This window comes from Phytophthora ramorum (assembly GCF_020800215.1).
Source record: "Phytophthora ramorum isolate Pr-102 chromosome Unknown Phyram_PR-102_s0003, whole genome shotgun sequence".
Classification (NCBI taxonomy): Eukaryota; Oomycota; class Peronosporomycetes; order Peronosporales; family Peronosporaceae; genus Phytophthora; species Phytophthora ramorum.
The window spans coordinates 518,978-535,121 of record NW_027150649.1 but is presented as its reverse complement, the minus strand read 5'-3'; the positions used below and the strand labels follow the sequence as shown (position 1 = coordinate 535,121).

General features: G+C 56.4%; 6 protein-coding genes across 6 annotated transcripts; 3 read left to right on the top strand and 3 right to left on the bottom strand.

The window, feature by feature from the left end:
* Positions 1–171: 171 nt before the first annotated feature.
* Positions 172–1,562, bottom strand: KRP23_3322 (uncharacterized protein; the record flags this gene model as incomplete). The annotated part of the gene is made up of 6 exons (XM_067888158.1): positions 172–383; positions 453–774; positions 859–948; positions 1,024–1,068; positions 1,140–1,358; positions 1,425–1,562. 6 exons carry the CDS (start codon positions 1,560–1,562, stop codon positions 172–174), a joined length of 1,026 nt encoding a protein of 341 aa, XP_067747426.1.
* Positions 1,563–1,991: 429 nt separating this feature from the next.
* On the bottom strand, positions 1,992–2,448 carry KRP23_3321 (uncharacterized protein; the record flags this gene model as incomplete). The annotated part of the gene is made up of 3 exons (XM_067888157.1): positions 1,992–2,039; positions 2,118–2,243; positions 2,341–2,448. The coding sequence occupies 3 exons, from the start codon at positions 2,446–2,448 to the stop codon at positions 1,992–1,994; spliced, it is 282 nt and encodes a 93-aa protein (XP_067747425.1).
* A 321-nt stretch (positions 2,449–2,769) lies between these two features.
* Positions 2,770–3,279, top strand: KRP23_3320 (Succinate dehydrogenase cytochrome b560 subunit, mitochondrial; the record flags this gene model as incomplete). The annotated part of the gene is made up of 1 exon (XM_067888156.1): positions 2,770–3,279. The coding sequence occupies one exon, from the start codon at positions 2,770–2,772 to the stop codon at positions 3,277–3,279; it is 510 nt and encodes a 169-aa protein (XP_067747424.1).
* A 1,167-nt stretch (positions 3,280–4,446) lies between these two features.
* KRP23_3319 (Zinc finger protein 410) lies at positions 4,447–5,187 on the top strand (the record flags this gene model as incomplete). Its single annotated transcript, XM_067888155.1, has 1 exon — positions 4,447–5,187. One exon carries the CDS (start codon positions 4,447–4,449, stop codon positions 5,185–5,187), a length of 741 nt encoding a protein of 246 aa, XP_067747423.1.
* A 3,428-nt stretch (positions 5,188–8,615) lies between these two features.
* On the top strand, positions 8,616–9,050 carry KRP23_3318 (uncharacterized protein; the record flags this gene model as incomplete). The annotated part of the gene is made up of 1 exon (XM_067888154.1): positions 8,616–9,050. The coding sequence occupies one exon, from the start codon at positions 8,616–8,618 to the stop codon at positions 9,048–9,050; it is 435 nt and encodes a 144-aa protein (XP_067747422.1).
* A 2,768-nt stretch (positions 9,051–11,818) lies between these two features.
* KRP23_3317 (uncharacterized protein) lies at positions 11,819–12,130 on the bottom strand (the record flags this gene model as incomplete). Its single annotated transcript, XM_067888153.1, has 1 exon — positions 11,819–12,130. The coding sequence occupies one exon, from the start codon at positions 12,128–12,130 to the stop codon at positions 11,819–11,821; it is 312 nt and encodes a 103-aa protein (XP_067747421.1).
* Positions 12,131–16,144: the final 4,014 nt, after the last annotated feature.

Genomic DNA, 16,144 nt, shown 5'->3' with positions numbered 1-16,144 from the left:
ATTGTGTGCTGGAGTCGAAACTTGTCTGCTGCAAACCTCCGATCGTTGATTGTCGTCCTCGACGGAGTTGTACTGACGCGTGCAAAAATACTTCGTCGGCACAGGTTAGATGTATCGAGGGAGAAGTATGCTCGTAGCGTTCTGATAATATCTATCCAGCAGTGGCTACTGCTAGCTGTGAAGCCGCACGCTACCCTTGCGGATGAGATATTCTTTCAGGCGATGGACTCGATCCGTCTGAACTGTGGCCACACTCCCGTTGCTAAGCTCTACTCTCAACTCGTCAATAGTGTCGCCCAGTGAGAGCACCTTCACAAGCCCTCCCTCACCACTAGAGTCATCGGAATAACGCCAAATCAGCTCACCCGGGAGGACTGTCTCCCCTGCTCCCAAGCGACTTGGCCACGTTAGTACAATCGCTTGCAGTTCGCCAACATACCCACGACGCGTACCACGATGACCGAACTTGGTATACTCAGCAGCTAGCTGGAGAGGCAGCTCACTGCCGGAAAGTCCCGACACCGGGGCGATATCTTCCGCCGAGACGAGCAACGATGCTGATGCCGTTGATTTTGCAGGACTTGACGGTACCTCTTCATTATCTTGTTGCGTCTCCGCGTCCTTTTCTTCTTCATCCGCTGAGGAAGGTTGAAACAGCTCCAGCGTTTCTTGTGTATCGCTCGAAGAGCTTTCACCTCTTTCATCTTCCGTATCTTGGACCACTGTCGGCGAGACTTCACGCGCTACTGTACTCTGTCCTTGCAAGTCTTGTTGCTGATTGAAAAGAGAAGCAAGCAAGCATACTATCTCTATGAGCATGGAAATCAACTTCAATAGTGATCAACCAGCAGCTCCGACCTCTTGGACTGCTGCGTCTTGCCACTCCACTGCATCTTCCTCATCGGAAGCTGCTCCATCCAACTGATGGAGCTTCCTCTTGCCTCCAAGCTGATCGACACGAGCTCACTCCCTATTAGCCACCAATCCAGCAACATCACAGCGCTAAAGTCGCGGCATCCTCACCATTCTCGCAAATATCGACGAGGTCGTCGACGTCGCAGCAGTCGGCTAACAGCATCAACTTCCAGTCAGTTCTTGCGCCAACTCCCAACCAGATGCACCAACTCTTCGAAGCCTACCACTTGTGCACTGGGTCGACCAACCACTTGCGTTGTTGCAGCTTCGGCTTCCTCCTCAGAAGAACTCGACGGTGACGACGATAACCTGTCCGCGTCCTCCTCGGAAGCTTCAACATCACTGTCATTCACCGTCTCGACCACCGAAATCCCATTGTCTTGTGCTGTTGAACTTGAGCGCTGCTGTTCGCCCGTGTACAGCTCCATCTTTTGCTTCCATTTCTGCAGCAGCACAAAGCATTTCAGTGTCGACTGAGACCACCACAAGGGGGTGCAGAGCGTCGGAACCTGTTGCAGCAGTTTTGCAGCTTCTTCCGCTGGTAACTCGCTCTCCTCGCAATATGCAGAGCACACGCGCTGCATCACCCGAGTGTAGAACGCCTCCAGGGTCGCTACATGGGGGTCACCACAGCGCTCACTCGGCATGGTCGGTCACCTTCCAACGAAAAATACACTCCAATGACTTGGAACCAGTATTATTCATTTAAGTACGAAATGCAAACGATCCAAGGTAAAGTCAAGAATTCGCTTCGCGTTGAGGAGTTTCCGACGATAGAAGTGCTCCAGACCTTTGGCTTCGCATCAAATGAATGCAGTCCCGGCGATATGATGCAGTAAAATCGAGCGAATGATGTTGGCTGTAAGCAACTTTTTTCTTGCTGGTGCAAAATGAGCTCAAGAGTTTGATTAATTCAGCGACGAGTGCGATTTCGACAGCGCACTCCTATCTGATCATCTCTTCTCCGATCCGAAGACTGGCAGCTCTTGCAACCTTCATCCATCCACACCCAGCCTTTGTTTGAACGGGTGCAGACCGTCGTCCCTGTAATCACTTCTGTGAAATCCTCCGATCTTTTACTGGCGGAAGTTCTCCGGGATGCCGTTGCGCAGGTCGCGTTTGCGCTGCAATACACACAGCCACCAAGCACAGTAAATTAGCACCTCTATTGCAGCATAGAGCTGCAGCTACGCAGGACGTACGCGCTCGTCGACGCTCATGACGTAGTAGAGGCCGTATGGGATCAGGCCCCAGGCCGCCACGGACGTGAAGAACTGGGCGTCAAACTTGAAGCGCTTCTCCGAGTCTCCTCGCCAGTTGTTCCAGTTCTAGACAAACACACAACAAGGTCAGTACATTACAGTTGGGAGGATTCCGTCGCTGGTTCTGGGCGCCTGGAGACGCGGAAGGCGGTGCTGCACGCACCTCGATGTGTTTGTTCTTGGAGAGCGAGCCTCCGTGGCGGCGCTGGCTCTGCAGCTGCGAGAGAGCGCGCGTGGGGGCCGCCGCGCGGCGCAGGGTCGTCGCCAACATGCTTTCCTGATGCTGCGGACCGCACAAATGGCCGGCGGAGTTCCCCACTGCAATTGGCTGAAACGCAACCTCAGAAATATGCGATTGGTCAAAAAGATGGACCACCGGAACCTCCATTCGTCGATATTTTTTCCAACTTGAGCTTGCGCACCACGATTCCATTCATAGAGTTAATCTATTCCTACAACCTCGGACAATACAAACTCCCTGTCAGACGTCTGTTTTACATATCCATTGTCACAGGCACTATCTTCAGCCACGCCAGGTGCGTCGCGGCCGAGCCTTCAGTCCACATTTGAGCCGCCAAGCCCCATACAAAGTATGAGTCTGCAGGTGCTGAGCAAGAAGCTGGCGTCGCGCGCCGTGGCGCCCACGCTCGCGCGCGCTGTGAGCTCGGACAACTACTCGGCCACGCAGGCGGCGCTGGGCCGCCCCATCTCGCCCAACGTGACCATCTACAAGTTCCCGGTCACGGCCGTCTCGTCCATCGCCAACCGCTTCTCGGCTGTGGGCATGTCGTTCGCCTTCGTGGGCGGCAGCGCGCTGGGCTTCGTGGGCGCCGACGTGCCCGCGCTCATTTACATGGCACAGGACGTCGTTCCATTCTTCGCGCCGGCCTCCAAGCTGCTCGTGGCCTTCCCTGTGAGCTACCACCTGCTCTGCGCCGCGCGCCACAGCCTCTGGACGTACAAGCCCGAGCTCATCAACAACGCGGACGGACCCTCGAGCTCGTACGCCATCTTCGCCGCCGCAGGGGTCATCAGTCTGGGTGCCGCCGCCTACACCATCAAGGCACCTGAGGAGAAGACGGAAGAGGCCAAGGACCAGTAAGCCGCCAGTCGGTCGGTTGCATGCACACGCACGACGGACGGATTGGACGAACACGTGCTGGTGGCGTTGAACTGCTGTCTTGGGAATTGGAAGAGAGACTGGAGATCGGACGTCGACTGCAGGACTGGCAGGTGAGAGAAAAAGCAGATAAACATGAATGAACCTAAGACGCAAACTCCGCTGTCTGCTGTCCGGTGCTTCATGTAGTTGCTGCTTGTGCTGTGCTGCAGGAGCTGAGCTGTGGTGAGTCAGCGTGAGCTGCCAGCGGCTGGTGAGCTGTCGCCATGCACGCGCGTCTGATTCCGATCATCAATCGTGTCGGCATGTTAAATGGCGTGCTTGGTGTCCGGTGCGCCGGCCGAGCAGTGCTGTGACCGCGAGGCGAGTCCAACACAAGACGCTTGCCGTGACGGTGGCGTCAGCACCAACGCACATCCTGCGCACGTGACGTGGCAATCACCCGAAGCTGAAGCGCGGCACCGCCCTGAGTCAGGGCAGGGCCTGGCCTGACCGCCGTTGCCCCGATGGCGAAATGGCTCCGCTGCGCACGGCTTGCTGTCCACCACACCCCGCCTCGTTGTGTGACAGCCATCCTGATCGCCAGGCTTCACATCGGTGCAAATCGATCAGTGGCGCTCGAGAAAATCAAGCCGAGCGACCGCAGTCAAGATGTCCTCTTCGCCGACGCTTCACATGGCAAGTGAAGGCGCGAGTTGAAGCGCACGACGACCAGCAGTGTGGACTTCTTCCTCGCACGTTTTTTTTACCGTGGTGGATGCGGAAGAAAGCACGTAACACTGCTGGGCACCCTAGCAGACGTCGCTGGATTTTGCTCCATTGTTCTAACGGCACCCGACCGCTTGTGTGGCGGTCTCCGCCGCACAGCATGACTCACCTAAAGCAAACTGCGCGCGCACGTCTGGACGCCATCAGATGGCCGTCTCATGGAGGTCCGACGAACCTCTCGGTGCCTGCCGGTCATGGCGAGTCTTACGCCGGTGGAAACGACAACACCGAAATGCAGGCATCATAGATGATTGCGCTGAAAAATTGGCGTCCTTGACGTCACCTGCGTCCACCGCACCCTCTGACGGCGCTGTCAGCTCGGCTCATTCCCCAACTTAGCGTTGACCCCACAAGCACTACCCACACCGACCGACAGATAGCATGTCCACCTCCGTGTACCAATTCGTCTCGACCATGACCCCGCGCTTCGCGACGGAGGTCCTGAAGCCACTCGCGCTCTCGTCGCCCTCAAGCCCGGCGCTGTCTTTCTTGAGCTACCAGTGCGGCGAGTGCCCGCGCCAGTTCACGCGGCGCTACGCGCTCCAGGAGCACCTGGCCACGCACACGGGCGAGAAGGCCTACGTGTGCCCGGCGCGCGGCTGCAGCAAGCGCTTCTCCACAACCAGCAACTTGGCGCGGCACCGCCGCCTGCACGGCGACGAGCTGCAGCCGCTCGCGTGCCCCGCCCCGGCGTGCGCCAAGACGTTCACCACGGCGCACAAGTTGCAGCGCCACCTGCGCGTGCACATGGGCACGCCCACGCGGCGGTGCAAGTTCGCCAATTGCAGCAAGAGCTTTAGCTCCACGGGCAACTTGAACCGCCACATGCGCAACCAGCACATCCGCTTCGGCCACCCGCTAGCCAGCGACGCCAAGCGAGAAGAGCAGTCGCCCACGAGCGTGGACGCTAGCGTCTTCGTCTGGGGGTCAGACACCAGTGCAGTCCAAGTGACCCCCATTGGCGAGGACCTCAAGCTGGACGCGAGCGGCGAGCACGACGTCTCCGACGAGGAGCTGCTGGATGTGCTGTCGTGTCTGCTAGATGATGAGTCTACTACAAGCAGCAAGGAAGAGGCCGAGGAGACTGCCACAGATAAGGAGACGAGTAGTGTCGACCTGTAGGAGGATGTCGACCAGCGAAGTATTTTATGAACATGATTTGGGATCAGCCCCAATCTTCATATGACTTGGTTTTTGTGTGTGAAATCTAGAATCTGGAAACATCGCAAAAGTGCGCCTCCAGAATGAGCAAAGGTCGCTGTAGTTTGTGCACCCGTCCTCGAGGAGGTCCTGTCAGCCGAGTGCTGGCGCCACCGCGTAGCATTTCAAAGCGCTGTGAAGTTGGGAGTGGACCTGACTGCAGATACACCAGCACCGTTTCTTGAGGCTCGTGGGTGTCGGCGTTGAAGATTTTCGCGGCTCACAATGCATTCTGCCGTTGTTTGAGGTGACTCACCTGAAGCAATTAAAAAAGTATGTTTCCAGACGACTTTGTCATCCCTCCGTGACCGACGTGAGTACGCCATACACTCAAGCTCGCAATGCCCGGCGTTTGTATTGACGGACTAGCGGGAATGAAACACATACGTTATCAGTCGCATTTTAATGCCTTCTTCGCTCAATTACACTTATGCAAGACTCGTCGCTCTCCATATAGATGAAAGTGTCCAAAGTCTCGAGGAGGATGATTAAAGTGGCATAGGCTTCCGCTCGAGGGCTGGTTTGAACGTTAGCTCTGTCTACGAACGGGTACTTGTCTGTCGCTGCCGCTGCTGTTCTGGAGACCCAATATCTTGAGACAGCGCACTTTGTTCAGAGTACGGACTTGCACTGTCACCAGAAGGACTCGCGCCCAAGCTCTGAGGCTTGGAAGACACGCTCGTACTTCAGTATTGTCGTGTGTGTACAATGTGCATGTATCACTGTACCTACAATAATCCGCCGTGATGGCAGATCATGTGGATTCGTGGGGATTGCTGTTCCAGGCTCTGGAATTTGTGAGATGACGCTTGATGCTGCATTATCGGTTTGGGCGTGACATTCTCGTGAAATTTTGCTTGCACCCTGAGCACTCGTCGGGATGTATTCACCCTTGGCCGATTGGTGCTAAAACAGAACTGCAAACAGTAAGCCATTTCCTTGCCCTGTACATGTACCTTGGTTTCGTTGAAAACCAAAGGAACGACAACGCTCGCACAATTGTCGAGTTCATGTACTTAGCAACGGACACGTCAAAGTAGTGTCGTCGGGGGCCGCCAAGTGCAGCAGCAATAGATAAATCAATAATACGCTGAGATAGCAACTCAACTGGCAGACGCGCGAAGCACTTTTCAACTCCCCCGATATGTCTAGGTTGAAATCGTGACTTATTGCTGAAGCGGGGGTCTCGAGGGCCTTCATGAGTTCTCTTGCAAGATACTACATCCTGTGTACTGTGAAAAACTACACAAAATCCTGAATGCATTGTTCAGCCAAATGGTTGTGCCCTGCCGTCGCAAATAACAGTCGATGTCGATCTCATCAACAGAGACGAACACCGACACACCAAGTTTGGGTGTTGTAAAATGTGAAAGGAACGACCAGGCAAGCAACTGACCGCAGTGGGGGGCAAGCAATGTGTGGACAGGTCTCGATGCGACTTGCCAGATCCTTGCGGTAGCACCTTCAAACGTGTCGATTGTTGAACGAGCTTCAGGACGTTGTCGGCGACGCGCTTCTTTGCTTATCGAGTACATCAAGGCAGAACACAAAGCAAAATCGCTCTCCAGCTGCTGCGTTGGAGCCCCCTATTCAACTCGGTTGCCTCAAGTGACTTGAGTCAAGTCCGGCGTGTTGTAGACTGAAGCGCTCCAGATTGGCGCAGCCCGGCGCACCATTTCAATGCGAGCCCAGCCCGCAACTATCTCACCGAGAGCGGCACCGCGATGCGCATCTATCCGACGCAGCCCCACACTCGGCAACGGGGTCGGCGACTGCAGCGGTGGAGGCAGTTTGCATTCCATGCGTGAGCCTCTGAGCGGACGAATGAGCGTGGGTATTTGTCGGTGAGAGCGGGGCAGAAGAACGCTGCCGCGAGCGCCAGGGTGAACCAGAGCGTGACTACCTTGCCATACTTGTGACAAGGCACGCCGCCCGGCTCACAGTTGAAGCTGAAGTTGGTGGAGACCAGTCCTGAACGCGACGCGGCGACGGCGCCCAAGCACCTTCAACGTTGGCTTCGCGGCGACCAAACGGTTGCGATGATCGTGAGGCGGGGCGGTGGCGACCAGCGGAGTGTGCGGCTCCGCCACGGTGCAGCGTCGTGCAGTTAGCTGCCAACGACGGCAATATGCAAGCGACGACGACGAGGGCAAGATGACGAGCCACCGGCCGCGCCCCGGCTCATTCCTGAGAACGGCCTAGCGTTACCGCGCCCTCGACTTGCAGTGCTGCCGGCGCTCAAGACTTCGCTGGCAGCAGCTGATACTTTGGTCTCGCTGCTACGGAAATGGCTAGGCTGTCGAGTGATTGTTTACCCACGTCTCCGTCGCTGCGCTGGTCCGATCGTAGTTCCTTGGTTGACTCAGCCCTTGCAGACAACGCCGACGGCGGCGTGTTTGACCGCTCGCACTTCTTGATGGCGCAGGGTTGCAGCCCACTGCTGTGTCCGAGCGCGATGGATGTCCGTCCCAACACATGAGCCAAAGCGCCCGGGCCACTCCTTGGCTCTGCACAACGGCGACGCCCAGCTCAGTTCGCGCCGGCTATTCTCGGCTCTGGATATCCACATCATGTGTCACGCAGAGTGAGCACCCTCGCATCGTAGCTGCTGCTGATGCAAACTGCTGATGCGGCGGCCAGCGGCACCCCGACACAAAGGCCCTCCTCGGTGGAGTCCTCAATGATGGAGTCCTCCATGTACAGGCGGTCACGTCCATCTCAACACCACGCGCGCTGTCCCATGGTGCCTCTATGCAGTGCCGGCTGGGAAGGACGAGGCCGGACCATTGCTGGCCGTTTTCTGAGACTTTTGGCGGCGAGCGCCCCACTCAGCGAGCCAACGGCGACAAGCTGAGCCGAGTCCCCACTTCGGAATTGGACGCCTCGACCGCAACTCACTCGCAACGATTACCATGCTCACAGCGACCAGCGCGGACCAGGCCGTGGCCAGACAGGTGGTGTTCCGGTGCTCGGTGCCGTACTGCGAGCGCTCGTTCGGCGACAGCTTGTCGCTGGCCGAGCACCTCACGAAGCACGCGGGCGAGAAGCGGCACATCTGCCCCGTGCGCACCTGCGGCCGCAGGTTCAGCACGCCCGGCAACCTGTCGCGCCACAAGCGCCTGCACGGACCCATCAAGCCGCTCGAGTGCCCCGTCGCCGGTTGCATATGCACCTTCCGCAGCGAGAACAAGCTCTCCAAGCACATGAAGTTCCACTTGGGCAGCCCCGTGCACGTGTGCTCGTCGCCCGGGTGCGGCAAGACCTTCAGCACGGCCGGCAACTTGAACCGACACATTAAGGGCCACCACCCGGAGCTCGACACGCGGAAGACCAAGCTCCTGGCCGCCAACATGAACCTGCTCCCGGGCCTCGACCACTCGTACGACAGCCCCACCGGCGCCGACGAGCTGCTGCAGCCCGGCGCGACGCTCAGTCCCATGATGACCCAGCTGCGAATGCCCGCGTCGCCCACGTCCAGCGTGTCCACAGTGGACGCGGCCCCCTGTAGCCCGGCGCCGAGCTCGTCCTGCGCCTCTCCCGGAGCCTCACCGATGTCCGGTCTCACCCCGCTGGGCATCGCGCTCGACCCCGAGCAGCTCGACGAGCTCGTGTCTATTCTAAACGAGAACGTCAAGGTGGAGGACGCGGAGCCTCACGTCGTAGAGAGCGAGAGCTTCCTGCTCGAGGAGACAACGGCCCAGTCGCCCTGTGTCGAGCCGCAGCACACACCCGTGAGCGTTCTCGACGACATGATTCGGTTCCACATCGACCACTTTCAGATGTAAGGTTGCTTTTGTCGGCACCACTAAATTATAATCGAACCAAGATGTTTTGAGTCCTCCTTCCTCGGGCAATGCATTAACCAGCCCCGCTCTAAGTGACGTGAAAACTGCTTTTCTAGAGGAGGGGGTGCAGCGGGCTGCACGGCGTTTTGAGCGTGGCGTCTACTACGAGACACCGACTGAGGTCGGTGGTCACTTGTGCTGTAACAACAGACTCGTGTTGAAGGTAAGAATGGTGGTTGTGATCGAGTATTGACTACCGTCCTACTCGCATGCTTTACATGTATATGAATGTGTTCATGAGCTACAAGTACCAACGAGAAGCTTGTAAGCTACCAAAAATGAGCATTTCTTCAGACTTCAGCAGCGTTGTATTCCTTTAGAGCACACATGCGGTAGTACAAAGGTCCGTACTACCGCAAAAAGTCCTATACCTGTACATACAGCATCCGGATAAAATGCAGCACTCGCTCTATTGAAATTATTTGCCAATCACGGGGATCAAATACGTACATGTCCCAACACGCCCATCACCTATCTAGCTTAGTTACAAAAGTGGGTGAGTTAAAAGTGACTAGAAATGTGTATTGCCAAATTTACTGTAATCTGGCCCCGCCTTGTGGAACGCATTGCGCATGGTCATCCCCGAGATCAAGTTCATCGCCTCCATCGCGCGCTCGTACATACGACGTCGGCACTCAGTGGGGGTATGCTTCTGGGGTCGCCCTGCTTGGCGATTAGCATTTCTATTGCGCATGTGCTGCTTGAGCGGGGACATGACCCCCACATCAAGCGGTTGAGCGACGCCCGTACAGCCCCCAGGGGCAAACAAAACCGCCGTCCCCGTGCACGCCAACGTGCCGAGCATTTCCGGCATCTTGTGAACCTTAGACTGTCTACACCTTTGCCCGACCAAGATGGTGCTACTGCACTCCAATGTGGTTTTTCTTTAAAAAAAAAAAAGTGAAGTTTGAGGTTAGGCAAAATTCACAATACGGACGGAATGCAAAGTGGCGAATACGCAGTCCAAAGTGGGTCTCTCGAGCTAGGCTCAAGTTTAGGTCCCATACTGCATGTCCTCCATGCGCTCCGCAGCAGCAACGGCATGCTGACAATGCAAGGCCATCTTGTTCACCAGGCGCAAGTCCATACAGCCGATGCATCGCTTCGCCGCACGCTCCAGTATCGCCATTCGTGCTGCAGCGATCGTCCCACGAGGGCGAGCTGCAACCAACTCCTCACGAGACAAGGCAAGGTCGGCCTTGATCTTGGCCTTGAACACACTGAAGCAATGCTCAAAAGCGTGTTAACATGTTAATGGCTTTGAAAATCAAAATGCTGCTTACCTTCAATTGGGTTAAAAACACATCGGGGAGTATGGGGCGAGCCGCAGCAGCGCCATATCGTCACGCTCTGCGACGCGCTCTTCGATTTGGCTATGAGCTGGGGCATCGTCGAGAACGACAACGAGTTTTTTGCCCTGGAAGTACTCGACGTAGGTGGGCGAAGACTTGCCTTTCTCGTATATTTCGTCGACGAAATCAGCGTTAACATCCATGCGAATGCTGCCATGATGTAGACGGTAATGCATCAGTCCTACCTCCGTCGAAACGGCACACTACACTTGCAGATTGGAACCCTTGGATGGGGTAATACGACCGCTGCCCGTTCACTCTCATTGGCGCGTCCTTGACCGCGTTTGCAGTATACATTATAATTGGTTTCATCGAAGTACACAATGAAGTCGGCAGCATCCATGTGCTCCCGCAATTTTTTAGCGAACATCATGCGCTTGGCCGTGTTGACACCGTTGTTGCATGTCACCGGATCGACGCGGACCTATTTTATTGATATAAATAACACGTTAATGTTGTTATCGTTTAGAATAGCATAACGAGTTAGCAAACCTGCTTGGTTGTGTAAAGCTTGCCAACATACTTTTTGCTGATTGTCGACGTGCTCAGCTCCACGCCAAAGTCAAACCGCACCATGTCCTTCATTACATTGAGGATGTAGGTGCAGTTTTCGTCGAGGTACTCCTCGAGAGCAGCCTCGATCTCCAGGGTACATTTGACGCAGGAGCGTCGCGCTCCACCGCGCGGACGCAGTTCTACGCGACCCTCATCTATGATTCGACGCGCTGTGGTCGAGGGGATACCACCACAAGCATCCAGTCGCCACCGGCTTGATAGGAAGCAAGCAGGCGAGCTCGGGCGGACACTGGGTGCGGGGTCCTTGGTATCTTGGGGCGGTGAGAGGCTTGCCTTGGCTTGCGTGTAAGGCAGAGTATTAAAAAGTGGGGAGAAGCGGGCGTGCTGCAGATGCACGAAGCGGTTTTCGCGCGCATACTGGCTCCTCGGCCCACCTTGCACTACGTTTACTCGACAGATTCGTGAAGTGGTATAAATTGTAACGTGAAAGTTGAAATTGCTATCATAATTGTTTTGGTTACTTCACCATATTGGAGTGGAGTACCAGGGCAAAGGTGTAGAATAAGGAGCGACAGCTCTGTCACAATGCCCTTCCAGACATTCTCGATCTAGTCTAGCATGACCTGCCGGTCGAACCATGCTTTTGCCCGGACCGAGAATGTAGCCACCGAGGAATCACCGTAGCCCCGGAACTCCTTCTCCACCTTACCACCCGGCTGCCTTGAAAAACGAAGTGAGGAGGAAACTTGCGACCGTCTGCAGCCACGGTAAGCGCCATCGTGCACCGGTAGCTTTCGGCGCCTTCAGTCGCCGCAGGAATGCATGTTGCACCAACAAAATCTACCGTAGAGCGACATCCCGACATCCCATATTGTAGTAAACGGACGTCTGGTCCATATTGAAGATGGTCCTCTTGGGGATGAGGCCGAATCGGGGGTCCAAGCAATATTTCATAACCACCTTGAGCACGTCAGAATCGAACCCAAGGTGGGCTTCTTCCAGGCCGCTGCGTGTCTTTCTCCCCGAGTTTGTGATTCTTCGCAGTGTTAGGCCATTTCTACGCTTAAAATGCACGCACCACGACATCTGAACGTCGTAGATCGTGTCCTCCATGGACTCCGGGAGCAAGTTCGCCGCCTTGCGAACAATCATGTCTTGCGCAACAATCTGCTCTTCGCGTTTAGCATCTTTAATGAAAGTCACTAAAACGTCTTCAATAGGAGTTGACGGCGAAGTCCACCCACTACCTCCCACGGTGGGTCTAGATGCGCGGGGGGGGGGGGGGGGGGGGGGGGGCTGGGTGGGTGACACCTCGATGAGCTTCTTGAGCTTGCATTCCCAAGTCTGCAGCGTACGGCGTTTAATGCCGCGCAGCTTACTGAATGTCATGCGGGTCATGCCCACTTTTGAAGCTTCTAAATAGTCGAGCGTTATTCGCAACTTGAACGCGTTCATGCAGATCAGGGGGATCCTTTCCTTGGGTATTGTCTGAGAGGAGGTAGGGGGGAGGGCCTTGGGCAAAGGCGAGATTGAAAATGGCGATCGTCGATCAGCCACTGAATTTGCACCTGTTTGTGCCTTGTTGTTTAGTAATACTACCGTCTTTTGAAGTTCTTTCCATCCTAAAGGAAAGTATCGTATCACTTCGAAAGATGTAGCACCCATACATCTCCATATAAAAAAAAACCGTGCTCATCTATCCGACTTTTGCGGTACCCTCAGCCTGAATCATAATGTGTATTTTGATGGAAGGTATGGATCTTGGACACCGTGAAGCTTGACGGAGCGGAGGGAGGGCAGCACTCTGGGCGAGACCGGAGCGGAGACTGGAAACCACTTGAGGGGTAGAACGAAGATTCGAAAGTGATTGATTGAGGTCTTTAGCTCGCTAGCCTTCTCGCTACTCTAGACCTACTGGATACACACTACTTGATTCTTTACTGGATACTGAGTTACTTCAGCCAATGAGAGAGCGCCACGTCGAAGCCCATCTTGTACCTACAATCTTGTACCCACAGGTGGCGTAATCGACAGTGGCGTAATCCTTGGTGGCGTAATCGGCGTGGGTTCGGATTGGACCGGTTCGGGTTAACCGGTTCACGGTCAACAACCGATACCAAACCGGTAACCCTCAATACGCCCCCTCAATGCGAAGTCCCATGAATGCCGAGAGCCGCCGTCAGCTCCGTGTGGCGTGGTCCCGCAAGCGCCTTGGTCATGATGTCCGCCAGCATCACAGAAGTCTCGCAATACTCGATCTTCACTTCACCGCGTTTCACTTCGTCGCGGATGTGGTGGTACTTGATATCGATGTGCTTGGCGCGGCCGTGGTTTACCGGGTTCTTGGTCATCTTGATGCACGACTGGTTGTCTTCACGGATCATGAGCTCGGGTCCCGTCTCGTTGGCAGCCGCCAGAATCTCGCACAGCAGGCGGTGGATCCACTTGCCTTCTTGGATAGCCAGACTGAGCGCGATGTACTCCGCTTCGCTCGTAGACAGCGACACACTTGACTGCTTCTTGCTTCCCCAGCTCACAGGCGCACTCATCAGCATGAACGTGTAGCCTGAAGTGGACTTGCGGTCCGCGAGGTCGCCGGCCCAGTCCGCGTCCGAGTAGCCACGAAAGTCGATCTTGTCGCCCGGCTTGAAGCAGATGCCATGCGTCTTGGTGCCTTGCAGGTAGCGAAAGATGCGCTTGACCGCAACCCAGTGTTCCTCTTGGGGGTTCTCCATGAAGCGCGACACATAGCCAACGGCGTACGCGATGTCCGGGCGCGTGGCGGTCATCAGGTGCATCAGCGCACCAACAGCTTCTCGAAACGGAGCGTTTGCCTTGGTCGCCGCGTCGCTTGGAACCAGTCGAGTGCTCATGTCCACCGGACTCACCACAGCCTTGCACTCGTCCATGGCGAAGCGTTTCAGGATGTCGTCCACGTAGCGACGCTGGCACATGGTCACGCTGCCGTCCGGGCCGTCCACCAGCTCGATCCCAAGAACAAACGCGCACTTGCCGCTGTCGGTCATCTCGAAGCGCGTCTTGAGGTCCGTCTTCGTGCGCGAGATCAGCTCGGGCGAACTCCCGGTAATCAGCACGTCGTCCACGTACACCAGCACGAGCACGCAGTGACCGTCCACCACCTTGATGTAGAGGCACGGATCGAAGGCCGACACTTGGAAGCCGATAGAGCACATGAACTCGTCGAAGGTCTCGTTCCACACGCGCGAAGCTTGCTTGAGACCGTAGATGGCCTTCACCAGTTCCAGGCAGTCGAAGTCACCATCCAGTTCGACGCCTTCGGGAACCACGCAGAACACCACCTCCTTCATGACCCCGTACAGGAACGCTGTCACGACGTCGAGTTGGTCGAGGGGCCAGCCGAAGTACTTGGCGATCGCGATGATCATGCGCAGCGTCACGTACTTGACCACGGGCGAGAACGTCTCCGTGTAGTCGATGCCGTACTTCTGCTTGAAGCCCTTGGCCACGAGGCGCGCCTTGTACTTCTCGATCGAGCCGTCCGCTTTGCGCTTGATCTTGAACACCCACTTGGTGCCGATGGCGCGCTGGCCGCTGGGCAACTTGGCAGCTCGAAACACACCACGCAGTCGCATCGACTTGAGCTCCGCGCGGATCGCCTTGCGCCAGTGCACTTGATCCGGACCGTTCACAGCCTCTTGGAACGTCGTCGGCTCCGATAGATCGGCTGCTGCTTCCACAGCGTTGGCACTGGCACGCCAAAACACTGGAGGCGTCGAGTCGTCGTCTTCATCTTGGTCCCCAGACTTTTCTTCTTCGTCGGGTTCAGCTCGGCGCGACGAGGATACGTCCGGCGCACTTGCTTCTTCTAAGCCAGCTCGGTGGCGAACGGGGCGCGATCTTCTGGCAGTGTCGTCGTCGCCACTCGGTCGGTTCTTGCGCTTCCCCGCCTGCTTGAAGCTCGTTTGGCGCGGTCCATCGTTGTCGTCCAGGTCCAGCGCGTCCAGGTCCAGCGCAGCATCATCGACGTCTTCATCCGAAGTATGCGCCGAAAGTCCAAAGGCCGACTCATCGAAGTTGACATCGCGACTGACAACCACCTGCCCCGCCTCGATGTCATAAAGTCGATACGCCTTGGACACTTCTTCGTAGCCGAGGAACAGTCCGGCGCGAGCCTTGGGGTCCCACTTGCGCCGCTTTTCCTTCGGCGTCAGGATGTACGTCTGGCATCCAAACACTCGCATGTGCTTCACACTTGGCTTGGACTTGTACACGATCTCGAATGGAGTCTTGTGCTCCACCTTGGGTGACGGCAGGCGGTTCTTCACGTAGATGGCCGTCATGGCCGCCTCAGCCCAGAAACACTTGCCCAACTTGGCGTGATGCAGCATGCTGCGGCCGATCGTGACGATGGTCCGGATGGCGCGTTCTGCCGTGCCGTTGGTCTGGTGCGCGTACGGAACCGTGGTTTGCTGCTCGATGCCTTCGACTTCGTAGAAGGCCTTGAGCGAGTTGGTCGCGAACTCACGAGCTCCGTCGTGCCGCACAAACTTGACCTTCTTGCCGAACTGCGTCTGCACCTTCGTGACGTACGTCTTGATGCAGTCTTCGCTCTCCGACTTGGCACGCAGGCAGAACCCCTTCATGCATCCGCTGGCTTCGTCCACGATCAGCAGCAGATACTTGCTGCCACCCAGTGACTCTTCTTCCATGGGGCCGCAGATGTCGAAGTGGAGCAGCTCGAACGTGTCGTAGCGACGCTTGTCACGGTTGCTTGGGAACGGCTTCTGGACCATTTTCCCTTGCTGACAACCGCGACACACGCTTGGTCCACTCGACTTGGAAGGTGCCTTCGCGTCCTTGATCATGTCGTTGTCGACCATCTTGCGAAGCACCTCCACCGGAGCGTGACCCATACGCGCGTGCAGGTCGACCGTCTTCCCACTGGTCGCTGCATTCGCCGATCGCTGAGGCGTCTGGAGCCAGTAGAGGCCATCCACGAGGTTCGCCGCCGCCACCACTTGCTTGGAGGCCTTGTGCGCAACGCGCATCTGGGCACCGTCGAACACGACTTGGAACAGACCACTCTTGTTGATCTGTGGCACGGAGAGCAGATTCTTGCTCATGCTCGGCACGTACAGCGCGTTCTTGATCTCGATGTCGCGCTCGTCGCCGTTGGGCAGAACC